The sequence below is a fragment of the Cibotium barometz genome, chromosome 28 (assembly GCF_041138505.1).
Source record: "Cibotium barometz isolate CiBa-2024 chromosome 28, ASM4113850v1, whole genome shotgun sequence".
Taxonomy (NCBI): Eukaryota; Viridiplantae; Streptophyta; class Polypodiopsida; order Cyatheales; family Cibotiaceae; genus Cibotium; species Cibotium barometz.
Genome location: NC_141073.1, coordinates 3,866,705 through 3,880,729, shown reverse-complemented (window position 1 = coordinate 3,880,729; position 14,025 = coordinate 3,866,705). Strand labels below are relative to the sequence as shown.

The window sequence follows — 14,025 nt, the reverse complement described above, 5'->3', positions numbered from 1 at the left end:
TGTGATGCAATTAAAAGGGAGAAAGAAAACCGAGTAAAGCAGTACCAAACATGCTTATATATTAATGTATGTTCAACATCATTGAAATCGAGCGGGGGATATTTCCATTAAAACTGGGTAAAGAACCACCTACACATGCACATGCACATGCAATTTTTTCCCATAAAAATATAAGAATATGAATGACATTGGAAATGAAGAAAATTTAAAAAACCCAAATCAATGGGCATGTGGTGAAGGAGAATGAAAGAAAATCAAGGAACCACGGGTTGGTTTCCACGTTGGTAACAACCTTGGGAACTAGTTGCCCATGTGGGTGCCCACCAAGTTACAAAGGGGTTACATATGTCCAACCTAGTTGCTCACACACTTCCCTTGGTTGCAAGCGTGGATCTTATCCCTTATCAAACTATAAGGGCCCATATATGTTTATCTCCTCCTCGCTACTATGTAGTATTGATGTTTATCTCCTCCTTGCCCAGGAAACAGGCCATGGAACTCGAACTTGAAAGCATTGACCGTAATGGCACGTGGTCCCTTGTGGATCGCCCTCGTCATAAAAAGGTCATTGGAACCAAATGGATCCTCCGCACCAAATTTAAAGCCGATGGTACCTTGGACAAATACAAAGCCCAGCTTGTCATGCAAGGCTTTCGCCAAAAAGAAGGCATTGATTTCGACGAGACCTTTGCACCCACTGCTCGAATGACCACAATCCATCTTTTACTCAATCTGGCTACCCACCATAAATGGCCAATCTATCAGATGGATGTTAAGAGTGCCTTTTTAAATGGCATTCTTAACGAGGAGGTCTACGTTGATCAACCTCCGGGTTTCCCTCTCCCTGGTCTTGAGAACAAAGTCTTCGCCTACATAAAGCTCTTTATGGGCTTAAGGAAGCACCCCGGGCGTGGTATCATCGCATCGACAATTTTTTTCACAGCCAAGGTTTTCACCCATCACACTATGACCCCAATCTCTATATTCACACTGATCAGGTGATGGTTTGCTACCTTGTACTGTATGTCGATGACCTGATTATTTCAGGTTCCCATCAAGCTAAAATAGTTGATATCATGGCACAGCTCACACAAACTTTTGAGATGACTGATCTCGGTCTTCTCTCATATTTCCTTGGCATGGAGGTGATCCAACATCCTGACGGTATTTTCGTGTCTCAACAGAAATACTGTCTCCAACTCATAACTTCCTATTTTCCTGATGGTGCTATCCCCGTGGCCACTCCATCAGATCCCACCGTTAAACTGTCAAAGGAAGTGGACTCACCTCCACATGAAGAGCGAGCCTACCGACAAGTGGTTGGGAAACTTATTAGGCTCACAAATTCTCCTCCTGATATCTCCTATTGCACATCCATTTTAAGACAGTATTTCAATGCTCCCAAGGAGCCACATTGGAGTTCAGCGATGAGGGTTGTTCGCTATCTAGCAGGTACCTATTTGTATGGACTTCACTACAGTCGCGGGATCACCTTGCACGGTTACACAGACTCCGACTAGGCTGGTGATCTCGATTCCCGACGTTCTCATGGTGGTTATTTGTTCTCCCTCGAATCTGCCCCTCTCTCTTGGTCTAGCAAAAAGCAGGACACCGTTGCAGGTTCTTCAGCAGAGGCCGAATACTAGGCCCTCTATATGATGCCACCACTGAGGTTATGTATCTTCGTCAACTTCTTTCCAACATGCACATCTCCATCAACACCGCCTCTACCATCTTCGTCAACAGTCAGAGTGCGATTGTCACGTGCATCCCGCACTTGGATGCCACGTAGACATTTCTGTACAGTAGGTGCAGGACCTGGGATGGTGATCTGGTCCCATGTGAGCCCAGTCCGGGACAAGTCAGCCAGGGATCCATCTCAGTCGTCCAAGGTCAGGTGTGCAAAGTCCTGCACAAGAAGCAGTGCCAGTCCGCGCTGTGAGTCTCCCTCTGGAATGATGTCAGATGTGCTGAGTATCTGGTTTGCAACTGGATGCCAGGCCTCTATAGGCATGTAGTTTGCATGTAGAGATGGGGCCAGCTGAAATTGAGATTCTCACTCAAATCATTTGCATACTTAGTATGGGCATGGGGGAGGTATAGAACCACCCCCAAGGGGCCAGGAGGGCCCAAGATATTGCCCACCAGCCAAGGCATGGGCTGGAGGGGCTGTCGGCCAGCAGTACTACTGCTGGACAGGTAGCCGACCAGGTCTAGTACCCTCCCCACCTAGTCGGCCAGGTGTAGGGAGCTGTCCCACACCTCTGCGCAGCATGCCCAGCAGCCAGGGTGCTGCCCAGAAGCATGCGCAGGCTGGACAGTGTCTAATATAGTGTGAAAACACTTTAATGATTAAACTCAGTCGTGGATGCTCCCTGAAGCCAGCCGACTGCATAAAGTAGAGGGTATAAATACCCAAGTCATAAATCATTTCACTCATCTCATAATTCACCAAGAGCTCCAAGCAACCAAGGGCCAGGACAGCCAAGAACATTGCTAAAGCAAAGGGGTGAAGGACTGAAGGTCAAGGGCAGGTTTTCCAGCCAAGAAAAGGTCAAGTACTTTGTATTTGTTTCAGATTTACATCATTCTAATAAAGCAAATACACCATCCGTGGTGGGGGCCCTACAGAGGGTAATTGGGACCCAATACTGTGTCCTTCTCCATCTCCCCCTTCTCTCTCTATTTTTCTGCACATCGTCTTTCAGTTTGTGCGTTAATTCCGTCGCGAAAAGAGTGCTGTTTTCTGAGTTTTGAAGTACCGATCCTTCTCCGAAGCTTCCGCTTATTACAGTGGTATCAGAGCTCACTTCAAGGACAAAGATTCAGCAAAGAAAACCAGAAAATTTTTTCGCTCGTGTGGTTGGTTTTTAGACGCCGGTGGACTACCCCTTTCGGAGTGACTCCTGTCCCTCGAAGGACGGTTGGTTTTTAGCCTCCGGAAGCCTCCGGAAGTCTCCCACACAGATAGTGGATGGTCAGATTGCGTTCCGAAAAGGAACAGCATTTTCCCGCTATGGCGAACTTCGGCGACGAGAGAGAACCAGAACCATGGGACCAGAGTGCACCAGGCAGCCCAGCTAGGGCACCCGGCTTGAGTGTACAAGACATGTTCCAGCAGATGATGCGAGCTATCGCAGACCAGACAACCAAGTTGGATGAGCAGAAGGCGCGGATTTTGGCTCTGGGGGGGCGTTCTCGCTCTCCAGCGTCGCGTTTTCCGTCTCCTCCTCCCTCTCCTTCCGTACCCCAGATACCAGATCCTCGTCACAGGGACCCTCTTGCAGGGTCACAGCCGCAGCCAAGCTCCTTGCTTGAGATGCAGATGCGCGCATTGGAGATTCGACAACGCGAAGACGAAGCCATGCGACGAGTGGAACACGAGCGTTACCTCCGAGCTTTGGACGCCAGATTGACACCGGCGGCGCCCTCGAATCATTTTCTCGAGAAAATGAATTTCAGTAAGTATAATGGTAAACTCGATCCCACTACTCTGTATTCATGGTTACATCAATTTGAAGCTTACTTTGCCGCACTTAGGAAAACAGATATTGACAAAGTGATCTTAGCTAGTTGGTACTTGGAAGGTGAGGCCATTCCTTGGTGGACTCAGTGGGCTCATGCCCACACCAGATCAGGTATGGCAGCTTATGGGTGGGACGAGTTCGTCCATGACCTTAAGCAGCGGTTTTTATCGCCCCACTACCTTGAGCGACTCGAAGACGAGTTCAGGGGTGCGCGTCAGAACGCGCAACCAGTCCTTCAGTTTGCCAATAGAATTTCGACCTTGTGTCTACAATTAGGCTTATCTGATGCGGACAAGAAAGGGCAGTTTTTGTATGGCCTGGACACGCACATCCGATGGGAGGTGCGTATGTTTAGACCAGCCACCTTTGAGGAAGCACTCTCGCTTGCGCAGAGTGCAGAAATGAAACACAATGGTGGCAAGCCCAAGACTTCCCAGCCGGCTTCTCCCAAGGCTAACGCCTCGGGGGGCAAAAGCCAGAACCAGACGGGGTCTTCCCCAGGACAGAGCCCGGGAGCCTCTGGCTCCAAGAACTCGAACAATGCGTCTAAGCTTACTCCAGACCAAAAAGCGGAGGCAGGCAAGACAGGTGGCAAGTTGAGTGCTGAGGAGCTTGCTCAGTACAGGAAGAAGGGTAGATGTTACTTTTGTCACACAAAAGGACATACTTCTCGGGATTGTCCGAAGAAGCCTCCAAAGGCTGCCGCCGCCTCCACAGCTTCCGTGGTGAGCATAGCTCCCACACAGACCCCAGTGGCTACCCCTAGTTCTTCAACCCCCGGTGCTTCAGTAGGAGCAATTATTAGCCGGGAGCTCGAAGATAAGCAGAAGGGCGCCCATGACCAGGAGTATGAGCGCAACGAATTGCTCAAGTCCTTTGGCTACATAGGTGGCCAGAGAGTCGTTGTCTTGTTTGACAGCGGCAGCACGGAGGATGTGATCACGGAAGAGGCCGCTAGGCGTGCCCGTTTTGAGCTGACTCCGGTGGACAAACAAGTTGAGGGTTTTAGCACAGGTATGACAACGAGCGTCGAGTATGAAGCTCTAGGTGCTAAATTAGTGATTCAGGGCATAGAGTTTGTGCGTGACTTTATGGTTGCCCCTCTTGTAGGAGCAGACATAATTTTGGGTATCCAGTGGTTTCACAAGTTTCTTCCTGATGTCAAGTGGGACAAGCACACGTTCCAGATTGATCGGAATGTGTCAAACACCCCGGTGACCATTAAGTGTGAGCCAGGTATTCCAAACTTTCCGCTCATAAGCCACTTGCAGGCTAAGCGAGCAGTCAGGAAAGGCGCACAGTGTGCGATGATTTACATCCAGACAGCCCAGACGGTGGCCAGTGCTTCCGAGAAGTACTCGGTTCTCCAGGACAGTCTCCCTCCCCAGCTTCCCCCGTCCAGACCGGAGGATCACAAGATTGACCTCCTCCCAGGCTCGGAACCCCCGAGCAAGTTTCCGTATCGCCTTTCTAAGGCAATGGAATCGGAGTTGGACCGCCAACTCCAAGAATTGTTGCAAGCAGGCTTCATCCGCCCCAGCGTGTCGCCATTTGCAGCACCGATCTTATTTGTCAAGAAGAAAGATGGGTCTTCTCGGTTGTGTGTCGATTATCGTGCACTCAACAAGCTGACTATCAAGAGCAGATTCCCGATGCCTCGAATTGACTATATTCTCGAGAGGCTGAATGGAGCTAAGGTGTTCTCTAAATTGGATTTAAAGAGTGGGTACCACCAGGTTCGGATTGTTGAGGGGGACATCCCCAAGACAGCTTTCCGTACAGAATGGGCCCACTATGAATTTGTGGTCATGCCATTTGGTTTGACGAACGCCCCAGCTACATTTAACCGCATGATGATGCGTATTTTTCGGGAGTTGATTGGAGTGTGTGTGTTCATATTTTTGGACGACATACTCATATTTTCAGCTACAGTTGAGCAGCATGACATTGATGTGGAGAAAGTCCTTAAGTTGCTGGAAAGCAACGAGCTCTATGTCAATGAAAAGAAGTCAGAATTTTATCTGTTCCAGGTACATTACTTGGGATATATAATCAGTGCCGAAGGCATTCGACTTGATCCGGCTAAAGTAGCCGAGATTGTTAACTGGGAAGTACCTCAGACTGCTTATGACATTAGATCATTTGTGGGTATATGCCAGGCATATTCCACCCACATTGACAAGTTTTCTGATCTCTCGACAGACCTCACCGATCTGCTAAAGGGAGTGAAAACAAGGAGGCAAAAGATTCGAATGACTCCACGAGCGTTGGAGGCGTTCCAGAACCTCAAGGTGGCTTTATCAGAAGCGCCTTGTTTAGCCCTTGCCTCGTGGGACGAACCATTTCAGGTGATCACCGATGCGAGTAACATCGCAATTGGCGGTGTATTGCAACAGAATGGTCATCCGGTAGCTTACATGTCTCGTAAGTTACTGCCCGCCGAAAAGAATTACTCAGTCTATGATCGTGAACTCCTAGCAGTCATTCAAGCCTTGAAACATTGGAAACATTTCCTGTATGGCCGTGACTTCGAGGTTCGCACTGACCATCAGGCATTGCGCTGGATTCAGACGATGCCAAGTGCACAGTGGAGTGATCGACAACACCGCTGGAGTCAGATATTCTGGCCGATGCTTTGAGCAGGAAGGGACAAGTATCTGCGATTCAGACCACTAGACTGGACCTTGCTGGTACAGGACTAGAAGACATGAAGCACACGTACGCGAATTCCGAGGAATTCGGTACGCAGTGGGAACAGGCATTGGATGCCACAGGACCATGCCATTTTCTGATACGCGATGGTTGGCTTTACTACAAAGGCCGACTGTGTGTCATGAAATCATTCCGGGCAGCTCTTCTCCATGATGCCCATGACGCCATTACAGGTGGTCATAGGGGCATGAATTCGACTCTGGAGAAATTAGAACGGCAATACTATTGGCCAAAGATGAGGCGTGATGTGTTTACATATGTACAACGCTGTGACATTTGTCAAAAGGTGAAAGCTCCTCGTGGAAAGAAGATAGGGTTGTTACAGCCTTTGCCAATTCCTGAGGGTCCTTTCCAAGACATTTCGATGGACTTTGTCACAAATCTGCCTCCCAGTCCGAGTAAGCGTAATACACAGTGTTTGACTATTGTTGACAGGTTCAGCAAATTTGTTATGCTTATTCCTTGCAGGGCCAATGTGACCGCCGAGGATGTTGCCCAGCTATTCATTCGGCATTGGTACCCGATTGGTGGGATTCCTAGGACCATAGTGTCAGACCGAGATGCCAAGTTTACCAGTCATTTTTGGAGGGCATTGTTTGATAATTTTGGTACTAAGTTGAATTTTTCCAGTGCATTCCACCCACAGACAGATGGCCAGACAGAGATATACAACTAGTTGGCCTTTGATGTGCTGAAGTGTTATGTCCACGATCAGCAAGGTAAGTGGGAATCGTTTTTGCCTTTAGTTCAAGCTGTTTTGAATGACTCTTTTTCTTCAGCTATTGGCAAGACTCCATATGAGGCAGCGTTTGGAAGGCCTTTCCAGTCGTTGTTAACCAGGACTTCGTCTTACCAGGAGATCCTAGAGTCCGTTAAAGACAGATTGGCTAAAGCGCAAGAGGCTTACACTCGACAGGCCAATAAAGACCGAAGGGACATGAAGTTTTCGGAAGGAGATTGGGTATATCTTCGGATTATGAAGCAAAGATTAAAGCAGGTGGGCAAGCGATGCCCAAAGTTGTCGTTCAGGAGCTTCGGACCATTCCCCATCCGGAAAAAGATTAATGAGGTGTCTATGCAGTTAAAGCTACCTCCGAGTTGGACTATGCACGATGTATTTCATGTCAGTTGGTTAAAGCCATATACAGGTCCACCCCCTTCAGAGGTCAAAGACGAAGCGGAACCAGACATCATTGATGAAGCAGAAGTAATGGTTCCAGAACAGATCCTTCTGCACCGTTTCAAGCATGGCTCAGGCCGAAGGCTACGACAGTTTCTCACGAAGTTTCAGGACCGAGGAACTCATGAAGCGGTATGGCTCGACAAAGAATTTTTCGAGGACTATCCGGCATTATTGACGGATTATTTGGAGGCTATGCAGCTTCCGTCAAGTTAAGCAGAAGGGGATGTCACGTGCATCCCGCACTTGGATGCCACGTAGACATTTCTGTACAGTAGGTGCAGGACCTGGGATGGTGATCTGGTCCCATGTGAGCCCAGTCCGGGACGAGTCAGCCAGGGATCCATCTCAGTCGTCCAAGGTCAGGTGTGCAAAGTCCTGCACAAGAAGCAGTGCCAGTCCGCGCTGTGAGTCTCCCTCTGGAATGATGTCAGATCATAGTTACCGCGGAACGGCGTTCCGCCTTCCTGGAACGCCGGAACGCCGCTCCGAATCGCATGGCGTGCCCGGAACGTGGAAACGGGAGCCGGAACGGGCCAGTTGCCGGGGAGCGTGGCGGAACGCGAGTCGGAACGCCGGAACGCTAGGGCGGAACGCACGTTCCGGGCGTTCCGGAAAAAGTGCCTTATCGCTAGTCGCCGGCGGCCTTTTTTTCCCAGCGTACGGCGGTTTTTCGTTTTTTGCGCTTGCTTCGTTGGCTGCGCCTGCAACGTTGGCTGCTTTCTTTACTCCACGCTGCCCCCTTCAACCTTGGCTGCCCCGGCCCCCCTTGGCTGCCCCACAGCCTACAGGCAGTGGGCACACTCTCCATTCTACCTTCCTCTTGGCTGCCCGGGCCTGCAGGCTGCCCCACACTCTCCCTACCGAGCCTTGGCAAGTTGGCTGCCCCAGACTGCACAGTGCACACTTGTCACTCTCCCTACCTCCTCTTGGCCCCTTCTTTTGCTCGGGTGGCACTCGTGAGTCGTGACTCGAGTCTTGAGCACTCAGCAGGTAAGATTTAAAATTTACGCAATGAACATTGGATTTTGGAGATTCTAGTTTGCTGCGTTTTTTTCCACTTTGTGGACACTTTACTTATGTCTCATGCAAGGGCATTTTGCATGTTTTTTTAATTTTCAGCCATTTATCAATTTCAATGGCACCTCCTCGTGGCATAGATGCAGAAAACAGATCCCCTTGGTGGAATGAGGTGGATCTTGTGTCCAGATATGATAGTGCAAGAGGAGGAGGGTCACGCAAGTGGAAGTGCCACTTTTGTGGATCCATTAAGACTGGAGGCACGGATTGTGTGCGAGCCCATTTGTTGGGGGTTAGAGGCAAAGGCATTTCTGTTTGCCCTACAGTGTCAGGAGCAGATATCATACGATTGCAGGCACTTGCAGATAGACTTGATGCAGCAGGGAGTCGGCCCTCTGTTCTTGATCCTCGAGGTACATCATCATCAGCTACACCTGCAGGCGTGGCATCTTCAGCGAGTGCATCTACTCCATTATTTGGGGCTGCTCCACAGCCATCCGCACATGGAACAAATGCTTCCCAGACCCACGCTTCACGAGGTCCAGTGCACGCTAGTCTTGTGGCATCATGGCACCCTGGGAGGAGGGCACAGGTAGATGCATCAGTGGCACGGTTTTTTTATGCTGCAGATGTTCCTTTGGTAAAGGCCCGCAACCCATACTTTGCAGATATGGTGAAGGAGATTGCTTCTTTCGGACCTGGCTATGCTCCACCTTCATCCGAGGCATTGCGCACTACACTTCTAGCCACAGAGAGGACGGCCATAGAGGATGCCTTGGGACCCATTCAGGATGTATGGCGTAGATGTGGCGTCACTATCATGGGTGATGGTTGGAGTGACACCAGGAGCCGCTCCATTCAGGGTATCCTTGCCTACTCCAGAGGATGTAGCTTTTTTATTAAAGCTATTGACAATTCAGAGGCGGGCAAAACTGCAGAGAGATTGGCAAATATTTGGAGTGAAGCCATTGAGTACGTGGGTCCCAATAATGTCATCCAGTTTGTTTCTGATGGAGAGAACTCAAACAGGGCAGCAGGGAGGATCATTGAGGATAGGTACCCACATATTTGCTTCACTCCTTGCATGTCACATGGGCTCAACAATCTCCTCAAAGATATTGGTAAGATGCAGTGGGTGGAGCCTTCTATTGAAATGGGCAATCACATTGTTTCATTTATCACTCGCCACCACTACATTTTGGCTGTATATCGACAGAGATCCCCAAAGGATCTCTTAAAGTATTCAGATACACGCTTTGCATATAATTTCCTTATGCTAAAGCGTCTTTTTGAAGTGAAGAATCATTTGAGGCAGCTTGTAGTTTGTGAGGAGTGGGATGCATGGCGAGAGCGTACCTCAGTGGTGGCAGGTATTCGATGCAGGTCCATTGTGCTTGATGACACTTTTTGGGACACTGTTGAGGTATTGTTGCAGGTTGTGCGGCCAATCATTCTTATGTTGAGGCTTCTTGATGGAGATGAGCCTTGCATTGGCAAGGTGTACGAGGGGATGGACAGGATAATTGAGAGAATCCTATCTCTACAGACTTTGGATGGGGGTAGGAGACAGGAGCTATCTCGTCTTGCGACAAGCAGGTGGACAGAGTATCACTCTGCATTAGAGGCTGCTGCATTTGTGGTGGATCCAGAATTTCAAGGCAAAGGACAAGAGACAGATGCAGAGGTTGTGCAGGGTTGGGAGGATATCTTGAGGAAGCTTGTACCCAGTGCAGATGATAGGAGGAGGGTTCGTGAAGACCTTTAGTACCAATTGCTCACCAATGATGTACCAAATCTGTACCGGCAAGTACAGCAGCTGAAATTGAGATTCTCACTCAAATCATTTGCATACTTAGTATGGGCATGGGGGAGGTATAGAACCACCCCCAAGGGGCCAGGAGGGCCCAAGATATTGCCCACCAGCCAAGGCATGGGCTGGAGGGGCTGTCGGCCAGCAGTACTACTGCTGGACAGGTAGCCGACCAGGTCTAGTACCCTCCCCACCTAGTCGGCCAGGTGTAGGGAGCTGTCCCACACCTCTGCGCAGCATGCCCAGCAGCCAGGGTGCTGCCCAGAAGCATGCGCAGGCTGGACAGTGTCTAATATAGTGTGAAAACACTTTAATGATTAAACTCAGTCGTGGATGCTCCCTGAAGCCAGCCGACTGCATAAAGTAGAGGGTATAAATACCCAAGTCATAAATCATTTCACTCATCTCATAATTCACCAAGAGCTCCAAGCAACCAAGGGCCAGGACAGCCAAGAACATTGCTAAAGCAAAGGGGTGAAGGACTGAAGGTCAAGGGCAGGTTTTCCAGCCAAGAAAAGGTCAAGTACTTTGTATTTGTTTCAGATTTACATCATTCTAATAAAGCAAATACACCATCCGTGGTGGGGGCCCTACAGAGGGTAATTGGGACCCAATACTGTGTCCTTCTCCATCTCCCCCTTCTCTCTCTATTTTTCTGCACATCGTCTTTCAGTTTGTGCGTTAATTCCGTCGCGAAAAGAGTGCTGTTTTCTGAGTTTTGAAGTACCGATCCTTCTCCGAAGCTTCCGCTTATTACAGCGATTGCCCTTGCTGGCAACCCTATTTTTTCTAACCGTACCAAGCATGTGGGTGTCCATTTTCACTTTAACAATGAACAGGTTGAGCTTGGTACCATCCGACTACAGTACATTTCCACGGCAAACAACCAAACAGACATCCTTACGAACTCCGTCAACCGGCCCATTCTCGAGCATCTTCGCAATCGGATTGGCATCGGTCCACCACCATCACCCTCAGCTCAGAGAGGGGGATCTACCTCTCCCTTCATTTTTTTATCATTTTTGTATCGGGCACATGAGTCAATGAAAACCCCATGAGGGCACGGCTCCTGTGAAAACCCACTGCATTGCATTTTTTTTCCATCCTGCATTCCCTATGCACAGCATTCTGTTTTGTGTGTTTGGGACGCATGTATGACTGAAAACCCAAAAATGGGCATTCATGCATGTGAAAACCTCTTGCATTGTGGCATTCTTCCAGTACTTCTCAATCCCAGATGCCTATACTCTAGTCAATCACAGAAATCCTCATCTTCGACAACGAACTCTTTTTTTTCCCCTCATCTTCTCTCATGATCCCTTTTTGGTCTAAGAGGGGGGGTGTGAAAATATACCCAAAACAGGTATTTACCTAGCCCAAAAAGGGCCGACTTCTATGCTAGCCGACTCCTATGCTGGCCGCCCAAAACCTCATATAAATATGAGGCTCCCCCCTTGTTCATGTGCAACACCAACCTACGTGGACTGGGCGCTCTGCGTTTTTCTCCTCTAAGTTTTCATCGCCTGCTGGACTGGCCGCCTATATCAGCCTCACATCAGCGTTTATCGCTGCCTACAACACGTTCAACTACTTCGTTAACTGCTGGACTGGCCGTCTATACAGCCTCACATCAGCGTTTTCGCCGCCTACATCAAGTTGATCTACAGCGTCTTCTGCTGCTGGTATCAGCGCTGAAGTTAGCCCGAGGCAAACGCTGAAGACAGCCTGTTGCAGACGATGAAGTCAGGCTTGTTGTAGGCGATGATTTTCAGCAGTCTCACTTTAGGCTCACATAAGCCTTACATCAGGTTCATATCAGCGCTTTCATCAGGGTCACTCCAGCTCTGTTATATGTGTTTTATTGGACAGCAGCTCTCTGTGCTTATTCGGACATAGAGCTCTTGTACTGGACTTCATCTTTTATATACACATCACCTTTGCATGCTGTGTGTTTTACTCTAATCTTTCATATATTTGGTCCTTTGGTTTCTTTTGCCCTCACAACACCAGCTTTTCTAACCCTAATAGGATTTCTAGGTATGTGGGCCTAACGGGAGGGGGGGAGCTCTATGTACATCAATATGTTTTTTGTGTCTTTCTCTTTTGAGTACCTTTGCTTCGTTCCACTTTTCAGCTTTTTTTCATCACGACCATGGACGAGCAGATGGTGGCCTTGGCGGATAAGCTATTAGACTGGCTCAATAACCAATACAGAAGGGGGAGAGGGGGGGGCACTATGCACAAGTGTGCAGTATCTTTTCTGTGTCTATCCATTCCAGAGCTTTCATAATTTAATCGCTGCCACCACACACCATGACATTGATGCACCTTTCTCTATGTCATCCTTTTCTTTTTGTATTGAAAAATAACCATAACTATTTAGTACAGGTTGAACACCATGGAAGTTGAGCCCTTTGTTTATTCAAAGAGAGGCCAATTTTATAACCATTGTGCTCCTCGCACTGTACATTAATCACGGCTGAATATTTGCTATGCAAAAGACGCAAGGGTACCTTAAACTGGTGAGGTGTGCACCACTCTCCCGAACCATGGCATGTACTAGGCTGGTCTGCAAGGCATTTTCCAAATGTGTAAATACATATAATATACAAAAGTAAATACTGTCAACACATACATACATACACATGCATGCACATAGATATGCATACATTTAGGTATTTGCATACACACATGCACAGACGTACACACATACATACATGACTGCATCCATACATAAATATAGTGCCAAAATTCGAACGCCTAAAAGCCACTCTTGGAGAGGAAGAATACCTTGCCAGTACCAGGGGGTCCATGCAGAAGGAGTCCTCTCGGCCACTTTCGTGTAGCGGAGTAAAATCACCATTGAAAATTTTCTTAATTTTTTATTTGGAAGTGTCAAGCCGACCTGGGGCATTTAAGTATGTAAAATATGTACCTTTAGCCCGAGGATGGCTGCCTCTTCGGTGAAGAGAAAAGGCCATAGCAAAAGCTCCCGCAGTGCTTGGAGAGGTTTGCTCAGCCCCGCAACGAACTGCTCTGCCCTCTCGGGCAACCTAGGAAGCACTTCAGCACCCTCCGCAGCCGGTTGCATCCTCAGTTGCCGAGGTTTTTGTATCTGCGTTCAAATATTACTCTTCAAATTAGCGTGTTAAAAGTCATTTATCTATCTATCCATCTATAAACTGACGGTTCCATAAAAGTCATTTATCTATCTATCCATCTATTAACTCGAGGTTCCAAGTGGCTGAGAAGCTAAAACGTGGTAGGAGAGGTTTGCTCAGCCCCGCAAACGAACTGCTCTGCCCTCTCGGGCAACCTAGGAGACACTTCAGCACCCTCCACAGTGGGTTGCATCCTCGGTTGCCGAGGTTTTTGTATCTGCATTCAAATATTACTCTACAAATTAGCGTGTTAAAAGTCATTTATCTATCTATCCATCTATTAACTGAAGGTTCCAAGTGGCAGAGGAGCTAAAACGTGGTAGGAGGAGGAGCCAAAATTTTGAAATTTTCAGAGGAGAAGCTAACATGCTTGGGTTCATGCCTGGGAAAAGATTAACTCACACTCGTGCTCTTGAATGCACATAGCATTGCAGTTACTTTATGTGTGTAAAAACACATAAATTGAACGCGATATATATGCCATTCCAAAAAATGTCACAGCATCGCACGGGTCTTGTACTAGGAAGGCAATATATGAGGAAGTGGATAAAGGAAATGAGTAAGAATGAGATTAATGTGAGATGTTGTAACAAAATCTAGAAAGTGACGTGGTGC

General features: G+C 48.3%; 1 protein-coding gene across 5 annotated transcripts in view; it reads right to left on the bottom strand.

Moving 5' to 3' along the window:
- Positions 1-13,647, bottom strand: part of CDC48B (cell division cycle 48B) — a 79,773-nt gene extending 66,126 nt beyond the window's left edge. For 3 of the 5 annotated variants that reach the window (XM_086821941.1, XM_086821942.1, XM_086821945.1), the window contains exons 1-3: positions 13,185-13,646; positions 13,040-13,084; positions 12,763-12,818 (exon numbers count right to left, since the gene is read on the bottom strand). In XM_086821941.1, the coding sequence (XP_086678067.1) occupies positions 12,763-12,818; positions 13,040-13,084; positions 13,185-13,340 (257 nt within the window). In that variant the 5' untranslated portion in view covers positions 13,341-13,646. Of the gene's footprint in view, positions 1-12,762; positions 12,819-13,039; positions 13,085-13,184 lie in introns of all 5 variants that reach the window. The other 2 variants (XM_086821940.1, XM_086821943.1) reach the window with 2 other exon arrangements.
- Positions 13,648-14,025: the final 378 nt, after the last annotated feature.